At 36.8% G+C, this 14,808-nt stretch overlaps 1 protein-coding gene across 1 annotated transcript in view; it reads left to right on the top strand.

Moving 5' to 3' along the window:
- Positions 1–14,808, top strand: part of LOC150091578 (DNA mismatch repair protein Msh3-like) — a 274,897-nt gene that overhangs the window by 126,704 nt on the left and 133,385 nt on the right. The window contains exon 14 of the mRNA XM_090369011.1: positions 10,264–10,371. Coding sequence (XP_090225137.1) covers positions 10,264–10,371 — 108 coding nt within the window. The remainder of the gene's footprint in view (positions 1–10,263; positions 10,372–14,808) is intronic.

The raw sequence follows: 14,808 nt of genomic DNA, 5'->3' as shown, positions 1-14,808 counted from the left end.
TATGTTAGCAGGTATACTAAGTTCTGTAATTTGAATAAGTATAGGGTTGACCACTATACCTAATTCTTTAAATGCTCTAGTATAGCAATTTATGACTAATGTATTTTTCCCTTCCTCTTTAGTCAAAAAGTTGACCAAGGAGGGGTGGGGGAACTAAAATATTATATTCATAATAGTAGGAATTAAGGTTTAGTAACCTAATTGATTATACAGGGCAGTTTTCAAATCCCAAGTTTTAGAAGCATGTAATTCAGCTGTGGATGAATATATTTTTATTTTAAAAATTTTTAAACCTAAGTTACAAAACTTGCATATGGTTAGATTTTTACACTACAAATACAGCCACTATGAATATTTCTCAATGAATTTTGTTTATCTGATAATAAAAATGTATACTGCAATGTATTGTACTAAATACAGTTTGCGACCCCATACAGCCACTCCCCGGCTTACATAATACTTAACTTACGGAAATTCGACTTTACGTAAGTTTTTGCCAGTCGGTGCAAACTTAAAAAAAAAAAAAACGTGAAACGTATTTTGCATCCTGTAGGAATAAATGGAGGTATCGTGAAAATATTGTAATATGAATCCAATAACACTGGGTTTTTTTTTTTTTTTGGTAATTCATTTCATGACCTTGGAAGTTGAAAAAAGGTAATTTTTATAATGGAAATTACACTACACTTTCATCGTTACCATATGTTCGTTATAAGAATCAATTTTGAACGCCTTTGTGATATTTTTCTAAAACACATTTCTGAAGGTCACTGCCATAAAACAATTTGCACTTTCCAGTTTATTGGGCTTTCTGGTAGCGCAATCTATTATAAACTGGTAGTAAACTCGAACTTATTGCATTTGCGATAATACCAATAGCTCTAATTGTTTGGGTTATTACGTTATTATGGTGAAATGTGTTCCCCTTCACTGAAATCTTCAATCATATAAAAAACAAATTTTCAGAAACTTCTCTTCATTCCTATTTACGTATTACAATGATGAAGGAAAAGCGACCAATGAAAAGTGCAAGTGGTGGGAGTGCCAGGAAACAAAACAAAATTGATTTAGAAATGAAGATGAAAATGATTAAGAAGTACAAAGCAGGACAAAGTTTGTCATCTATTGCAAGGAAATTTGGTCTCGCTTATACCTTTGGAAACAGACCAGAATGTTCGACTACCATTTGGATAAGATGCAAGTTTTTGACTCTTAGCCTGTTTGAAATATAGTTTCGACTGATTAATAGCTACTTTGCAGTTGTTGCCAGTTTTGGTATAGGCAGAAAATGAAGCCAGAGATTTCAATATACAGGTGACCCCCGCTTAACGCTGATAATTCGTTCCGGAAAAGCGCTAAGTGAATCCACGCTAAGCGAGCGCTGCATTCCCATAATGTAAAATATGTATTTGTGAGTTGTGGTCGGTACCATAGGATATTTCCTAATCAGTAATAAATGGTTGTGAAAAGATGCACAAATGTCAGTTATCATCATCATTCATCATTCTACTCTTCCGTTTGGCACGGGTTGAGTCCCTATTTAGATCTCGTCCTCCATTGTTGTCAATCTCTTGAATCTTGCATCATTTGTTGATAACTCTGAAAGCTTGTGTTTTCCTTTAGGCATTGGAGCCATTCTCTTTTGGGTCTTCCTGGTGGTCTCTTATCTCCAATTCTTCCTGTCAGTACTACATTAGGCAGCCTGTGTTCTTTTATCCCATTCACATGTCCAAACCACTGAAGTTGTTTTTTGTAGATCTGCTCTATTATTCTGTGTTCAAAGTTTAGATCTCTCCTTACTTGTTCATTAGTTTTATGTTCTTTCCAATTTGTTTTATTGATTTTCCTCAGACATCTCATTTCAAATGACATTATTTTTTTGCCTTTCTTTCTCATTTATTCTCCAATTTTCTGATCCATAAGTTGCTGTGGGTATGATGACAGTTTCATATAGTTTAATTTTTTGCTCTTCCATATGTTTTTGAGTTTGTTCATGTTTGTCCATCCGATATTCAGTCTGTGATTAATTTGGTCAATATTACTTAGGTTTCCGGTTATTAGAGAGCTCAGGTATACAAATTTTTACACTTGTTCTATTTGTTGATTTTGGATGTTTACGTCTTCTATGTTTTTTCCGATTTGCATTACTTTGGTTTTATTTATATTAATATTAATTCCCTAATTGTTGCTTGCTTTATTGATGTTTGTTAATATTTCTTTTAGTAGTTTGGTTTCTGTTAAAATCACAATATCATCTGCATATTTTATGGGTTTATATTTTTTCCATTTATTATTGTGCCTCTTTTTTCTTCAATTGATTTCATTAGTTCTTCTAGGTAGATATTAAATAGATATTGTATTTTTGTAGAAGTTATTTACAAACATGATTATTTCATGATCAAGTGGGATTTTTTGTAGTTGCTTCATTAAATTTTCTCTGTTTACAGAGTCAAATGCCTGCTTGAAATTGATGAAGCACAGATAAAGAGGTTTCTTCTTATTCCAATATTTTTCTGCAATGATGTTTAGTGTGAATATTTGGTCTGTTGTTGATCTGCCTTTTCTAAATCCTGCTTGTTTTTCCCCTATTGTTTCTTCATATGTTTTAAGTATCCTATTTCGTAAGATCCTTATAAATATTTTATATATATGGTTTAAAAGGGTAATGGGTCTATAATTCTGACAAATTTCTTTATCTCCTTTTTTGTGTATAGGTACTATTATTCCACTTTTCCAGTCTTCTGGTATATTACCTGTAAATAAAATTAGAATTTCCGAATTTCCATAGTTCTGCTTGGAACTCATTTCCCGGTGCCTTGTCATTCTTCATTTGGCTAATTGCTTTCTGAACTTCTTTTGTTATCGAGGGTGCTTTAACTCTTCTATTATCTAATGGTAACTACTTACATATCAAAATTAAACTTAAAATTCCAATTAAAATCATGAATTTAATTGATCTAAATTGATTTTAATTGATTTAATTTAATTGATGAAATTAATCATGAAAAATGGGTCGATTTTGAGTTGTACTTTGGCCCTCTTCCTGGTAAACTAAAAGGTTTTAATTTTAAATCTCCCACAGCGTTACCACCTAACAATAAAGTCAACCGATCCTTCGCCGCTTTGAAACCTGGCATGTTTTTTTCTTCTTTCAATATGAAACTTCTTTTAGGCATTTGTTTCCAAACCTTCTTCATCTATGTTAAAAACCTGTTGGGAAGTATAACACATAATACCCCTCTTCAACAATTTTAACAAGTTCTTTTTTGAAAGTTTTATTCTTGATCTGCACTTGAGTCTAAGATCTTGAACTTCTTGATCTTGAACAACATAAGTCTAAGAATGACCACGAGGTATAGAGAGAGTGAGAGAAACCATCATTAAGTTGTAATCTGAGGACCACTAACATTGGCCATGTACTTTGAAGTGTTATTCATGAAAAAAAAAAGATCAGTGGTGTTTGGTGTGTGGTTGGGGTTGTCTGGTAGGTAAATGAATAAGCTGAGTGAGACTGTGACTAATTGCAAAATTAGTCACAGTCTCACTAGAAAATGGAAGCCAACTGGAGTTGTGATTTTAATGTTCACAACTCCAGTTGGCTTTCATTTTGAAACTTGGCTTTCTCCAGTCCAACTTTCCTCTTAAGAAAGTTGGACTGGAGAAAGCCAAGTTTCAAAGAAAGGAAGTTAAAAGAGTTCCAAGTGATTAGTGGAGTTGGGAGAACGATAGAGGCAACAGATGAATTTGACAGAAGGAGATAGAGAGATTTTAAGACAAAGAAAATTGAAAAGAGGAGATTCAAAATTATTAAGTCTCTGATGAGGAACATCAGAGTGGACAAATGCACAAGTATGACCTTTGAAGTTAAAGGAATTGTACAACAAATAATTAGGATAACTTACAAGTTTGTGCAAATGCAACATATTAAAAGGTAAAAAGGTAAAGTGCAGCCATTATCAACCCACTGCAGGATGGAAGCCTCCTCAACAATTCATGCTGAGGGAAATGGACCATAATCTGCCACGCTGGTCCAGTGCGGGTTGGCAGATCGACCATATTCAGCAGTCAGGGGCTTGAACCCCAGTCTACTCAAAGAGCGTGTGCTACTGCACTCCCACTCCTGACCACTCGGCTACGGAGGCCGTTATTAGTATGCAGAAATTCTAAAAAAGCTAAAAACAGCATCGTTTTAGTTATATCTCATATTGGGAATATAATTACAAACACCTTCACAATGAGTTGCCATGATATTGTACTACTTCTAATAAGTAACGCTTCACCAATGGAGAAGACTATTGTTACTTATTCTCGGCAAATACCACTACCCAGATGGCACCTTTTCAGGGCTATTTGGCCCTTCTTTGGTGGGTGGGTAGGTACTCTGGTGATGCAAATTCACTTTATACACTCAGGCATTTCTCATATTGTGGAGTTATACTTCACAACTGTTTTGTAATCATTGCATCACCAGGGTACCTCCCCACCCACCGAAGAAGGGCCAAATAGCCCTGGAATGGTGCCATCTGGGTGGTGGTATCCACCGAGAATAAGTAACAATAGTCTTCTGCATTGGTGAAGTGAAGCGTTACTTATTCAAAGTAGTGCAATATCATAGAAACTCATTGTGAAGGCATTCATAATGTGAGATATAACAAAATGATGTTGTTTTTAGCTTTTTTTTAGAATTGCTGTATACTAATATGCTGCATTTGCACAAACTTGTATGCTGTCTTTCACAGCATGAGGCTTAAGCCTTTAAGGTGCTCTAGTCTAATTCACTTTGTACACCATCAAGCATCTCTCATATTGTGGAGTTATACTTTATAACTGTTTTGTCATCATTGCATTATCAGGGCAAACTGAAGAAGGGCCAAATAGCCCCGAAATGACCGTCTGGGTGGTGGTATCTGCTGAGAATAAGTAACAATAGTCTTCTCTATTGATGAAGTGAAGCGTTACTTATTCAAAGTAGTGCAATATCATGGCAACTCGTGATATGAGATATAACTAAAACAATGCTGTTTTTAGCAATTCTTTTAGAATTGCTGCATACTAATATGCTGCATTTGCACAAACTTGTATATTGTCTAATTCTTTTGCAGCCTGAGGCTTAAGCCCTTAAAGTGCTCTAGTATAATTAGGATAACTGAGATGAGCAGTGGCTGAATCAACTAATAATTGGGATTCTGTCAGAAAAAGTAAGTGGGGCATGGCAGACTGCAGGTGGAAATGGACATCATTGGTATTGGGACTAAGATCATTTATATTTTTAAAATGAATGAATGAGGAAGTTTAGATCTTTTCGTAGTTAAGTTTGTTCTATGAGTTTGGCTATTCATAATGTATTCAGTAGTAACAAAAGGTGGGGAGAACATGTTGTATGAAGTAATGAAATTTTTGGATGTGATGTACAAATGGCAAGAATCTACCCAGCTCCTTGACATAATGTGGCCTTGACAGTATCACTGCACATACACACACACTACTTTGACTCTCTCCAGTCACTATCTGGCAGAGTAGAGGCAGCAAGATTATTCATTAGTTGATCTGGCAACCCACTAGAAAGTTACCAGTAGCTTCAGGCAGGTGGACTATATAGTGGCCAGCCTGTGAACACTATTTTAGAGCTACATGCACGAAATGTAAGGAAGATTGGGTCTTACCACGCCCATCATAACTTCAAAAGACATCAGTCATACATGATGGAAGAGATGGGGGTCAAAGTAGTGCAATATCATGGCAACTCGTGATATGAGATATAACTAAAACAATGCTGTTTTTAGCAATTCTTTTAGAATTGCTGCATACTAATATGCTGCATTTGCACAAACTTGTATATTGTCTAATTCTTTTGCAGCCTGAGGCTTAAGCCCTTAAAGTGCTCTAGTATAATTAGGATAACTGAGATGAGCAGTGGCTGAATCAACTAATAATTGGGATTCTGTCAGAAAAAGTAAGTGGGGCATGGCAGACTGCAGGTGGAAATGGACATCATTGGTATTGGGACTAAGATCATTTATATTTTTAAAATGAATGAATGAGGAAGTTTAGATCTTTTCGTAGTTAAGTTTGTTCTATGAGTTTGGCTATTCATAATGTATTCAGTAGTAACAAAAGGTGGGGAGAACATGTTGTATGAAGTAATGAAATTTTTGGATGTGATGTACAAATGGCAAGAATCTACCCAGCTCCTTGACATAATGTGGCCTTGACAGTATCACTGCACATACACACACACTACTTTGACTCTCTCCAGTCACTATCTGGCAGAGTAGAGGCAGCAAGATTATTCATTAGTTGATCTGGCAACCCACTAGAAAGTTACCAGTAGCTTCAGGCAGGTGGACTATATAGTGGCCAGCCTGTGAACACTATTTTAGAGCTACATGCACGAAATGTAAGGAAGATTGGGTCTTACCACGCCCATCATAACTTCAAAAGACATCAGTCATACATGATGGAAGAGATGGGGGTCAAAGTAGTGCAATATCATGGCAACTCGTGATATGAGATATAACTAAAACAATGCTGTTTTTAGCAATTCTTTTAGAATTGCTGCATACTAATATGCTGCATTTGCACAAACTTGTATATTGTCTAATTCTTTTGCAGCCTGAGGCTTAAGCCCTTAAAGTGCTCTAGTATAATTAGGATAACTGAGATGAGCAGTGGCTGAATCAACTAATAATTGGGATTCTGTCAGAAAAAGTAAGTGGGGCATGGCAGACTGCAGGTGGAAATGGACATCATTGGTATTGGGACTAAGATCATTTATATTTTTAAAATGAATGAATGAGGAAGTTTAGATCTTTTCGTAGTTAAGTTTGTTCTATGAGTTTGGCTATTCATAATGTATTCAGTAGTAACAAAAGGTGGGGAGAACATGTTGTATGAAGTAATGAAATTTTTGGATGTGATGTACAAATGGCAAGAATCTACCCAGCTCCTTGACATAATGTGGCCTTGACAGTATCACTGCACATACACACACACTACTTTGACTCTCTCCAGTCACTATCTGGCAGAGTAGAGGCAGCAAGATTATTCATTAGTTGATCTGGCAACCCACTAGAAAGTTACCAGTAGCTTCAGGCAGGTGGACTATATAGTGGCCAGCCTGTGAACACTATTTTAGAGCTACATGCACGAAATGTAAGGAAGATTGGGTCTTACCACGCCCATCATAACTTCAAAAGACATCAGTCATACATGATGGAAGAGATGGGGGTCAAAGTAGTGCAATATCATGGCAACTCGTGATATGAGATATAACTAAAACAATGCTGTTTTTAGCAATTCTTTTAGAATTGCTGCATACTAATATGCTGCATTTGCACAAACTTGTATATTGTCTAATTCTTTTGCAGCCTGAGGCTTAAGCCCTTAAAGTGCTCTAGTATAATTAGGATAACTGAGATGAGCAGTGGCTGAATCAACTAATAATTGGGATTCTGTCAGAAAAAGTAAGTGGGGCATGGCAGACTGCAGGTGGAAATGGACATCATTGGTATTGGGACTAAGATCATTTATATTTTTAAAATGAATGAATGAGGAAGTTTAGATCTTTTCGTAGTTAAGTTTGTTCTATGAGTTTGGCTATTCATAATGTATTCAGTAGTAACAAAAGGTGGGGAGAACATGTTGTATGAAGTAATGAAATTTTTGGATGTGATGTACAAATGGCAAGAATCTACCCAGCTCCTTGACATAATGTGGCCTTGACAGTATCACTGCACATACACACACACTACTTTGACTCTCTCCAGTCACTATCTGGCAGAGTAGAGGCAGCAAGATTATTCATTAGTTGATCTGGCAACCCACTAGAAAGTTACCAGTAGCTTCAGGCAGGTGGACTATATAGTGGCCAGCCTGTGAACACTATTTTAGAGCTACATGCACGAAATGTAAGGAAGATTGGGTCTTACCACGCCCATCATAACTTCAAAAGACATCAGTCATACATGATGGAAGAGATGGGGGTCAAAGTAGTGCAATATCATGGCAACTCGTGATATGAGATATAACTAAAACAATGCTGTTTTTAGCAATTCTTTTAGAATTGCTGCATACTAATATGCTGCATTTGCACAAACTTGTATATTGTCTAATTCTTTTGCAGCCTGAGGCTTAAGCCCTTAAAGTGCTCTAGTATAATTAGGATAACTGAGATGAGCAGTGGCTGAATCAACTAATAATTGGGATTCTGTCAGAAAAAGTAAGTGGGGCATGGCAGACTGCAGGTGGAAATGGACATCATTGGTATTGGGACTAAGATCATTTATATTTTTAAAATGAATGAATGAGGAAGTTTAGATCTTTTCGTAGTTAAGTTTGTTCTATGAGTTTGGCTATTCATAATGTATTCAGTAGTAACAAAAGGTGGGGAGAACATGTTGTATGAAGTAATGAAATTTTTGGATGTGATGTACAAATGGCAAGAATCTACCCAGCTCCTTGACATAATGTGGCCTTGACAGTATCACTGCACATACACACACACTACTTTGACTCTCTCCAGTCACTATCTGGCAGAGTAGAGGCAGCAAGATTATTCATTAGTTGATCTGGCAACCCACTAGAAAGTTACCAGTAGCTTCAGGCAGGTGGACTATATAGTGGCCAGCCTGTGAACACTATTTTAGAGCTACATGCACGAAATGTAAGGAAGATTGGGTCTTACCACGCCCATCATAACTTCAAAAGACATCAGTCATACATGATGGAAGAGATGGGGGTCAAAGTAGTGCAATATCATGGCAACTCGTGATATGAGATATAACTAAAACAATGCTGTTTTTAGCAATTCTTTTAGAATTGCTGCATACTAATATGCTGCATTTGCACAAACTTGTATATTGTCTAATTCTTTTGCAGCCTGAGGCTTAAGCCCTTAAAGTGCTCTAGTATAATTAGGATAACTGAGATGAGCAGTGGCTGAATCAACTAATAATTGGGATTCTGTCAGAAAAAGTAAGTGGGGCATGGCAGACTGCAGGTGGAAATGGACATCATTGGTATTGGGACTAAGATCATTTATATTTTTAAAATGAATGAATGAGGAAGTTTAGATCTTTTCGTAGTTAAGTTTGTTCTATGAGTTTGGCTATTCATAATGTATTCAGTAGTAACAAAAGGTGGGGAGAACATGTTGTATGAAGTAATGAAATTTTTGGATGTGATGTACAAATGGCAAGAATCTACCCAGCTCCTTGACATAATGTGGCCTTGACAGTATCACTGCACATACACACACACTACTTTGACTCTCTCCAGTCACTATCTGGCAGAGTAGAGGCAGCAAGATTATTCATTAGTTGATCTGGCAACCCACTAGAAAGTTACCAGTAGCTTCAGGCAGGTGGACTATATAGTGGCCAGCCTGTGAACACTATTTTAGAGCTACATGCACGAAATGTAAGGAAGATTGGGTCTTACCACGCCCATCATAACTTCAAAAGACATCAGTCATACATGATGGAAGAGATGGGGGTTTGCTGGAGCTTTTCTCTGGAGTCTAAACAGGGGTTGATGAGAGTCATGTACCACCTAATATTAACTGGCAACACAGAGGGGGTGGCATTCCTCTGTGTGGTGTGGTTGCTACATCTTGACCCCTGCTTACAGAAATTCACATCTGGGTGGTTACCTCCAGTATATCATGTTATATTTCAGGACTTCCACACAGGAGTTATGGTCCCACCATCATGAAAGTGCAAGCAGAGGATTTGGTTGTCGCAGAACAACCGGACTTCACCAAAATTTGGTATACTTGACTGAGATGTCACCTGAATATCAGTTTCATCAGTGTTTTAGACTCACAGGTAGCAAGCCCACTTTGTCATGCCTGAGAGAATGTCTGTGACACCCTCAAGGACTATTTATAATACACATGAAGATTTTTGTAAGTACAAAACAAGAAGTGTAATCTGAAAAATAGGTGAAGAAACAAATATATTTACTAAAAAAAAATAGAAACTTTTAATTCATGATTGTAATTTTTACTATGTAAACAAAGCCAAAATCATTTTTAAAGCATTACTCTGACAATATTACATCATCATATTTCTATTTAATGAAAAGATAAGGGTTATGAACTGTACTTACTGAATAAGGTCTTGAATTAGCCTAACCTATTAAGTTTGGTTATTCTAAGATTATTGACATGTTTGATAAATTTGTTTATTATAAATGAAATACTTTAAATTTTATTTTGATTCTGAACAAGACCTCCCTAATTATTATTATATTTTGGAAAAACAGGGAATTTAACCAGAATTTCCATCAGTATAAAAAAGCAGTAACACTGCTAGCAACACTGGATTGTTATTTCTCCCTTTCTCATACTGCAAAGCAAGATAACTACTGCAAGTATGTTTAGAATATTTTTGTAGCATGTTTATTTTATTTAATATTTAGTGTTTCTCATTTTGTTTTTGGTTAACACTCCCTTGTATTCATAATTGAAAACATAATCATTTATCTCAACATAGTTTCACCTTTTTTTTGCATTAAATGGCCACATGGATATACTGTATGAATATTTCTCATAAATTTTTTCCCTGGTTGGTGCTATCCTTTGCACTCTAAAGTAATAGTATTCTCCATATAGTGTAAGGAAGTCACAGGCTTTTGCTGCACTGCAACAAAAAAAAAAAAAAACAAAAGAAAAGAAAAAACCTTAAGTAAGAAAATACAAATTATATGCTTCCGTCCTCACATAGGTAACTATTCAGTTGACCCTTTGATTTTATTCAGACTGTCAGCTTCAACTACCCATAAAGGCAACTTGTTCCTGCAATCTGTTCTAAACCTGTTCCCTGTACAGGCAACCCCCATATAACATGGTATTTCTACAACACGGTTTCGCTCTAACATGATTGATAAATTGCGGCAGTCCTCACACATAAATTTGCTTATATAACATGGTTTTCTCTAACATGGTTAGAGAATTGCGGCAAACCTCGCATAACACAATATTTTGTGCTTATATAACATGGTTTTGCTCTAACATGGTTAGACAATTGCGGCAAACCTCGCATAACACAATATTTTGAGTTTTTGTGCAGGGAAACCCTGCTATTATGTTGGATGTCGTTTTTCAACATTTCCATTCTTTTTTTGTGATTCCCCACCATTGACTTGTTAGTTGTTATACAAAAAAAAAAAAAAAAAAAAAATTGGGAAAGCCCTGTATTTTATTTTTTTTTGGAAATCCCCATGTGCTATTGAACTTATGCTTGTAGAACTTGTGGAAAAATCTAGATTTCAAAGTTTTATTACTATTGGTTAAATTGCCAGGCCATACAAAAGATTTAAGTCATCCAAACGTTGAAGTAATGTTCCTACCACCTAATACACCTTCTTTAATTCAGCCATTAGATTAAGGCATTATATCTACCTTTAAAACTCATTACATCAGAAAATCGTTACAATGGATTTTGAAAAAGTTGATTCTGAATCTATTGAAGTGATGAAGACATGGAAACATTTTTCAATTGTGAAACGTATCGGAATCATTGCTTTATCGTTCAAAGAAGTAAACCCAACATTAAATGCATGTTGGAAAAATGTATGGCCAGAGTTAGTTCATTCAGGAAATATGGTCGAACTGGCAGAAAACAGAATCGGTGTGATAGTAGAACTTGCTATGACTACTGAAGACATTCAAGAATTACTGGTGGAAAAAGAGGCTGGCGAAGTGGATTTGGTGGAAATGGCATTGGAGGTAAACCAAATCAATTCAGAGGATGATAGCACAGATGAAAATTCTGAAATTCCAAATTTTACATTAAAAAGTGTACAAGAAGGCATAAACCTAGCCAAGCAATTAAAATCTTATTTTTTGAATGCAGATTCTTCGACTGAAAGGAGCACAAAGTTCAAAAGAAAGCTTCTAACATGCTTAACTCCGTACCATGAAATTTACAAAGATCTATCAAGCAAAAGCAAACAAATCCAGATTAATGATTTTTTAAAGGCAGAAGATACACAAAATCTTGATGATGCAGAAGAAAGTTCAGAAGGTGAAGGTACTCTGCAACCAAAAAAACATTCTCGTTTGATTGTTCTTAGCAGTGACAAAGAGGAAGAAAATTAAATGTTAAATGAATGTACATTATCTGACCTATGTGTATCACAGTTTGTATGACATTTGTTGTTTGTTCAGTTATTACTGTTTTTAATGAAAATTAAGTTTCTGATAGTTATAAAAAAATGGTGTGTTTTGTTAGCTTTTGGAACGTAACCCCCTTTTTGTACTGGTGCTTAGTCCCGTATAACATGGTTTCACACTACACAAGATTTTATAGGAACCTAACTACCATGTTATATGAGGGTTAACTGTAATTTGAATTTATGGCCCCTAGTTCTGGAATTCTGCCTTCATTCATTTTACTAATCCCTCTCAGAGACTTACGAACCTCAATCAGGTCACCTCTGAGATGCCTGGTTGCCAAGATCTGCAGCACACGTATAATCGGAGTCTTTTCTTGTACCTTTGCACTTTTGCCAATCTCAACATAAGAGTTGCCCGTCTTTGGACCTTTTCAAGAAGCTCAGTGTCTTTTCTTAGATGAGGTCTCCATGTTTGAACACAGTATTCCACATGAGGGACTATAACCTTCCTATCTCTACAGAAATCATCACTAGGACACCATCGGCTTTCCTTCTTATTTACACTGCTCAGAAAACTTCATATCTCCCAGATCCCTTTCTTCCTCCAATGTTTTTAATTGGTCCTTGAGGTTGTCACAGACATTCTCTCAGATATGCCAGACAACCTGTACTTGCTACCTGGGAGTTTAAAACTCTGATGGAACTGATTTTTAGGTCAAGTGGACCCAATTCCGGCAGTCTGGACAGTCTATTACAGCCAAATCTTTTGCTTGCACCTTTACGATGGTAGGATTGTTAGTAATCCTGGGTATAACCCCCATGCATAAGCACGCTGTGGGTAACCACCCAGGTGTGAACCAACATAAGCAAGGGTCGACCTTGCCCACACCATATGGAGGAATGCCACCCCTCTGTGTTACCAGGCAATACTAGGTGGTAGATGACTCTCATCAACCAGTGCAATACCACCACTTTGCTTATTAGAGGCTTGAAGTGGTGGAACCCATGTTTAGTCTCCAGAGCTGAGTTCTGGTCAACCCTTCCTCATCTCTTCCATCATGCAGTATGATGGAAGACATTTGAGGTTATGTGGACATCATGGCGAGATCCAATCTTCTTTACATTTCGAGGGTACAGCTCTAAAACAGTTTTCACAGGCTGGCTGCTAGTAAGTACACTGGACCGAACCTATTGGTAACTCTTTAGGAGGCTTCCGGATCAGTTAGTGTATAATCTTGCTACCTCTACTCGCAGAGTAGAGGTAGCAAGACTGGAGGGAGCCCGAGTAGTGTGTATGCGGGGGAGGAGGACATTGTTGAGACCATATTATGTCAAGGATCTGGGTATATTCTCACCATGTGTACGCCATATCCTAAAATTTCATTACTTCATACAGCATATCCCCCCCCCCACACACACTTTTCATTACTATTGAATACACCATGAATTGTCAAACTAATAGAATAAGCTTATCTGCAAAAAGATCTAAACCTCCCAAATACTTCAGTTAATTTCACAAATATACGTGGTCTCAATTCTAATCTCACCGATGTCCATTTCCACTTGCAGTCTGTCAAACCCATGTACTTTTTCTGACAGAATCTCAGTTATTGGTTGATTCAAGTACTGCTCATCTCAGTTGCCCAAATTGTTCGCTTTATGATTCTTTTCGCTTCAAAGGTGGTACTTGTGCATATGTCTGTTTTGATATTCCCTGTCAGAGACTTGGTAATTTAGAATCTCCTCTTTTCGATCTTCTCCTGCTTAAAATCTCTCTACTTCATTCTTTCAAATTCATCTGTCATCTCTACCCTTCTCTGAACTCCACTAATCACTGAGCTTTCTGACTTCCTCTCTTTGCAACTTGACTTTCTACAGTCCAACTTTCCTAACAGTGAGGTAATTTTCCTTGGTGATTTTATTATTCACAACTCCAGCTGGCTTCCATTTTCTAGTCACATTGATCCAGCTGGTCGAGATGCTGAGACTTGTGCAATTACTAATGACCTTGCACAGATTGTTCATTTACCTACAAGAATACCGGACAATCCTATCCATACAGCCAACACTCTTGATCTTTTTCTCACAAACAACCCTTCTAAGTACACGGTCAAGATGAGTGGTCCTTTAGGCTCCTCAGATCACAACTGGTGATTGTCTCTTCTCCAGTGGAGTCTTTATCTCATGATTATTCCCAACCTCGTATTGTTTGACCTTACAAGAATGCAAAATTGGATGACCTGCGAGATTTCTTTTCTTCTTTTCCCTGATCGGATTACTGTTTCAAAACTTCTGATGTCAGCGTTTTCTCAGATCGTGTCAGTGAAATTATTCTTGCAGGAATGGAATCCTTTATTCCCCACTCCACTTTACAATCTTGTCCTTTACCTTGGTTTTACAATAAATGTGCTAAGGCTGTTCAAGAGAAGAATGTTGCATATTGGCTCGTTTCCAATTCTTCAGTTTTATTTTCTGCCTACATCAAAGCTCACAAAAATTGTAAAGCAGTTATTAATCAGTCAAACTAGATTTTGAACAGGCTAAGAATAGAAAACTTTCTTCTTGCCCTAATGGTAACCGACCATTCTGGTCTCTTGTCAAAGCTATTGGGTGCAACTTTTGCCCATTTCTGCTCCCACTTCTGTCAAAACCAGATGGTTCTGTTGTCACTTTAGCCAAGGATAAAGCCGA

This window comes from Mastigoproctus giganteus, chromosome 1 (assembly GCF_048544385.1).
Source record: "Mastigoproctus giganteus isolate SK-2022 chromosome 1, ASM4854438v1, whole genome shotgun sequence".
NCBI lineage: Eukaryota > Metazoa > Arthropoda > Arachnida > Uropygi > Thelyphonidae > Mastigoproctus > Mastigoproctus giganteus.
Note: the sequence above shows the minus strand (reverse complement) of the source record. Positions and strands in the feature narration are given on the sequence as shown.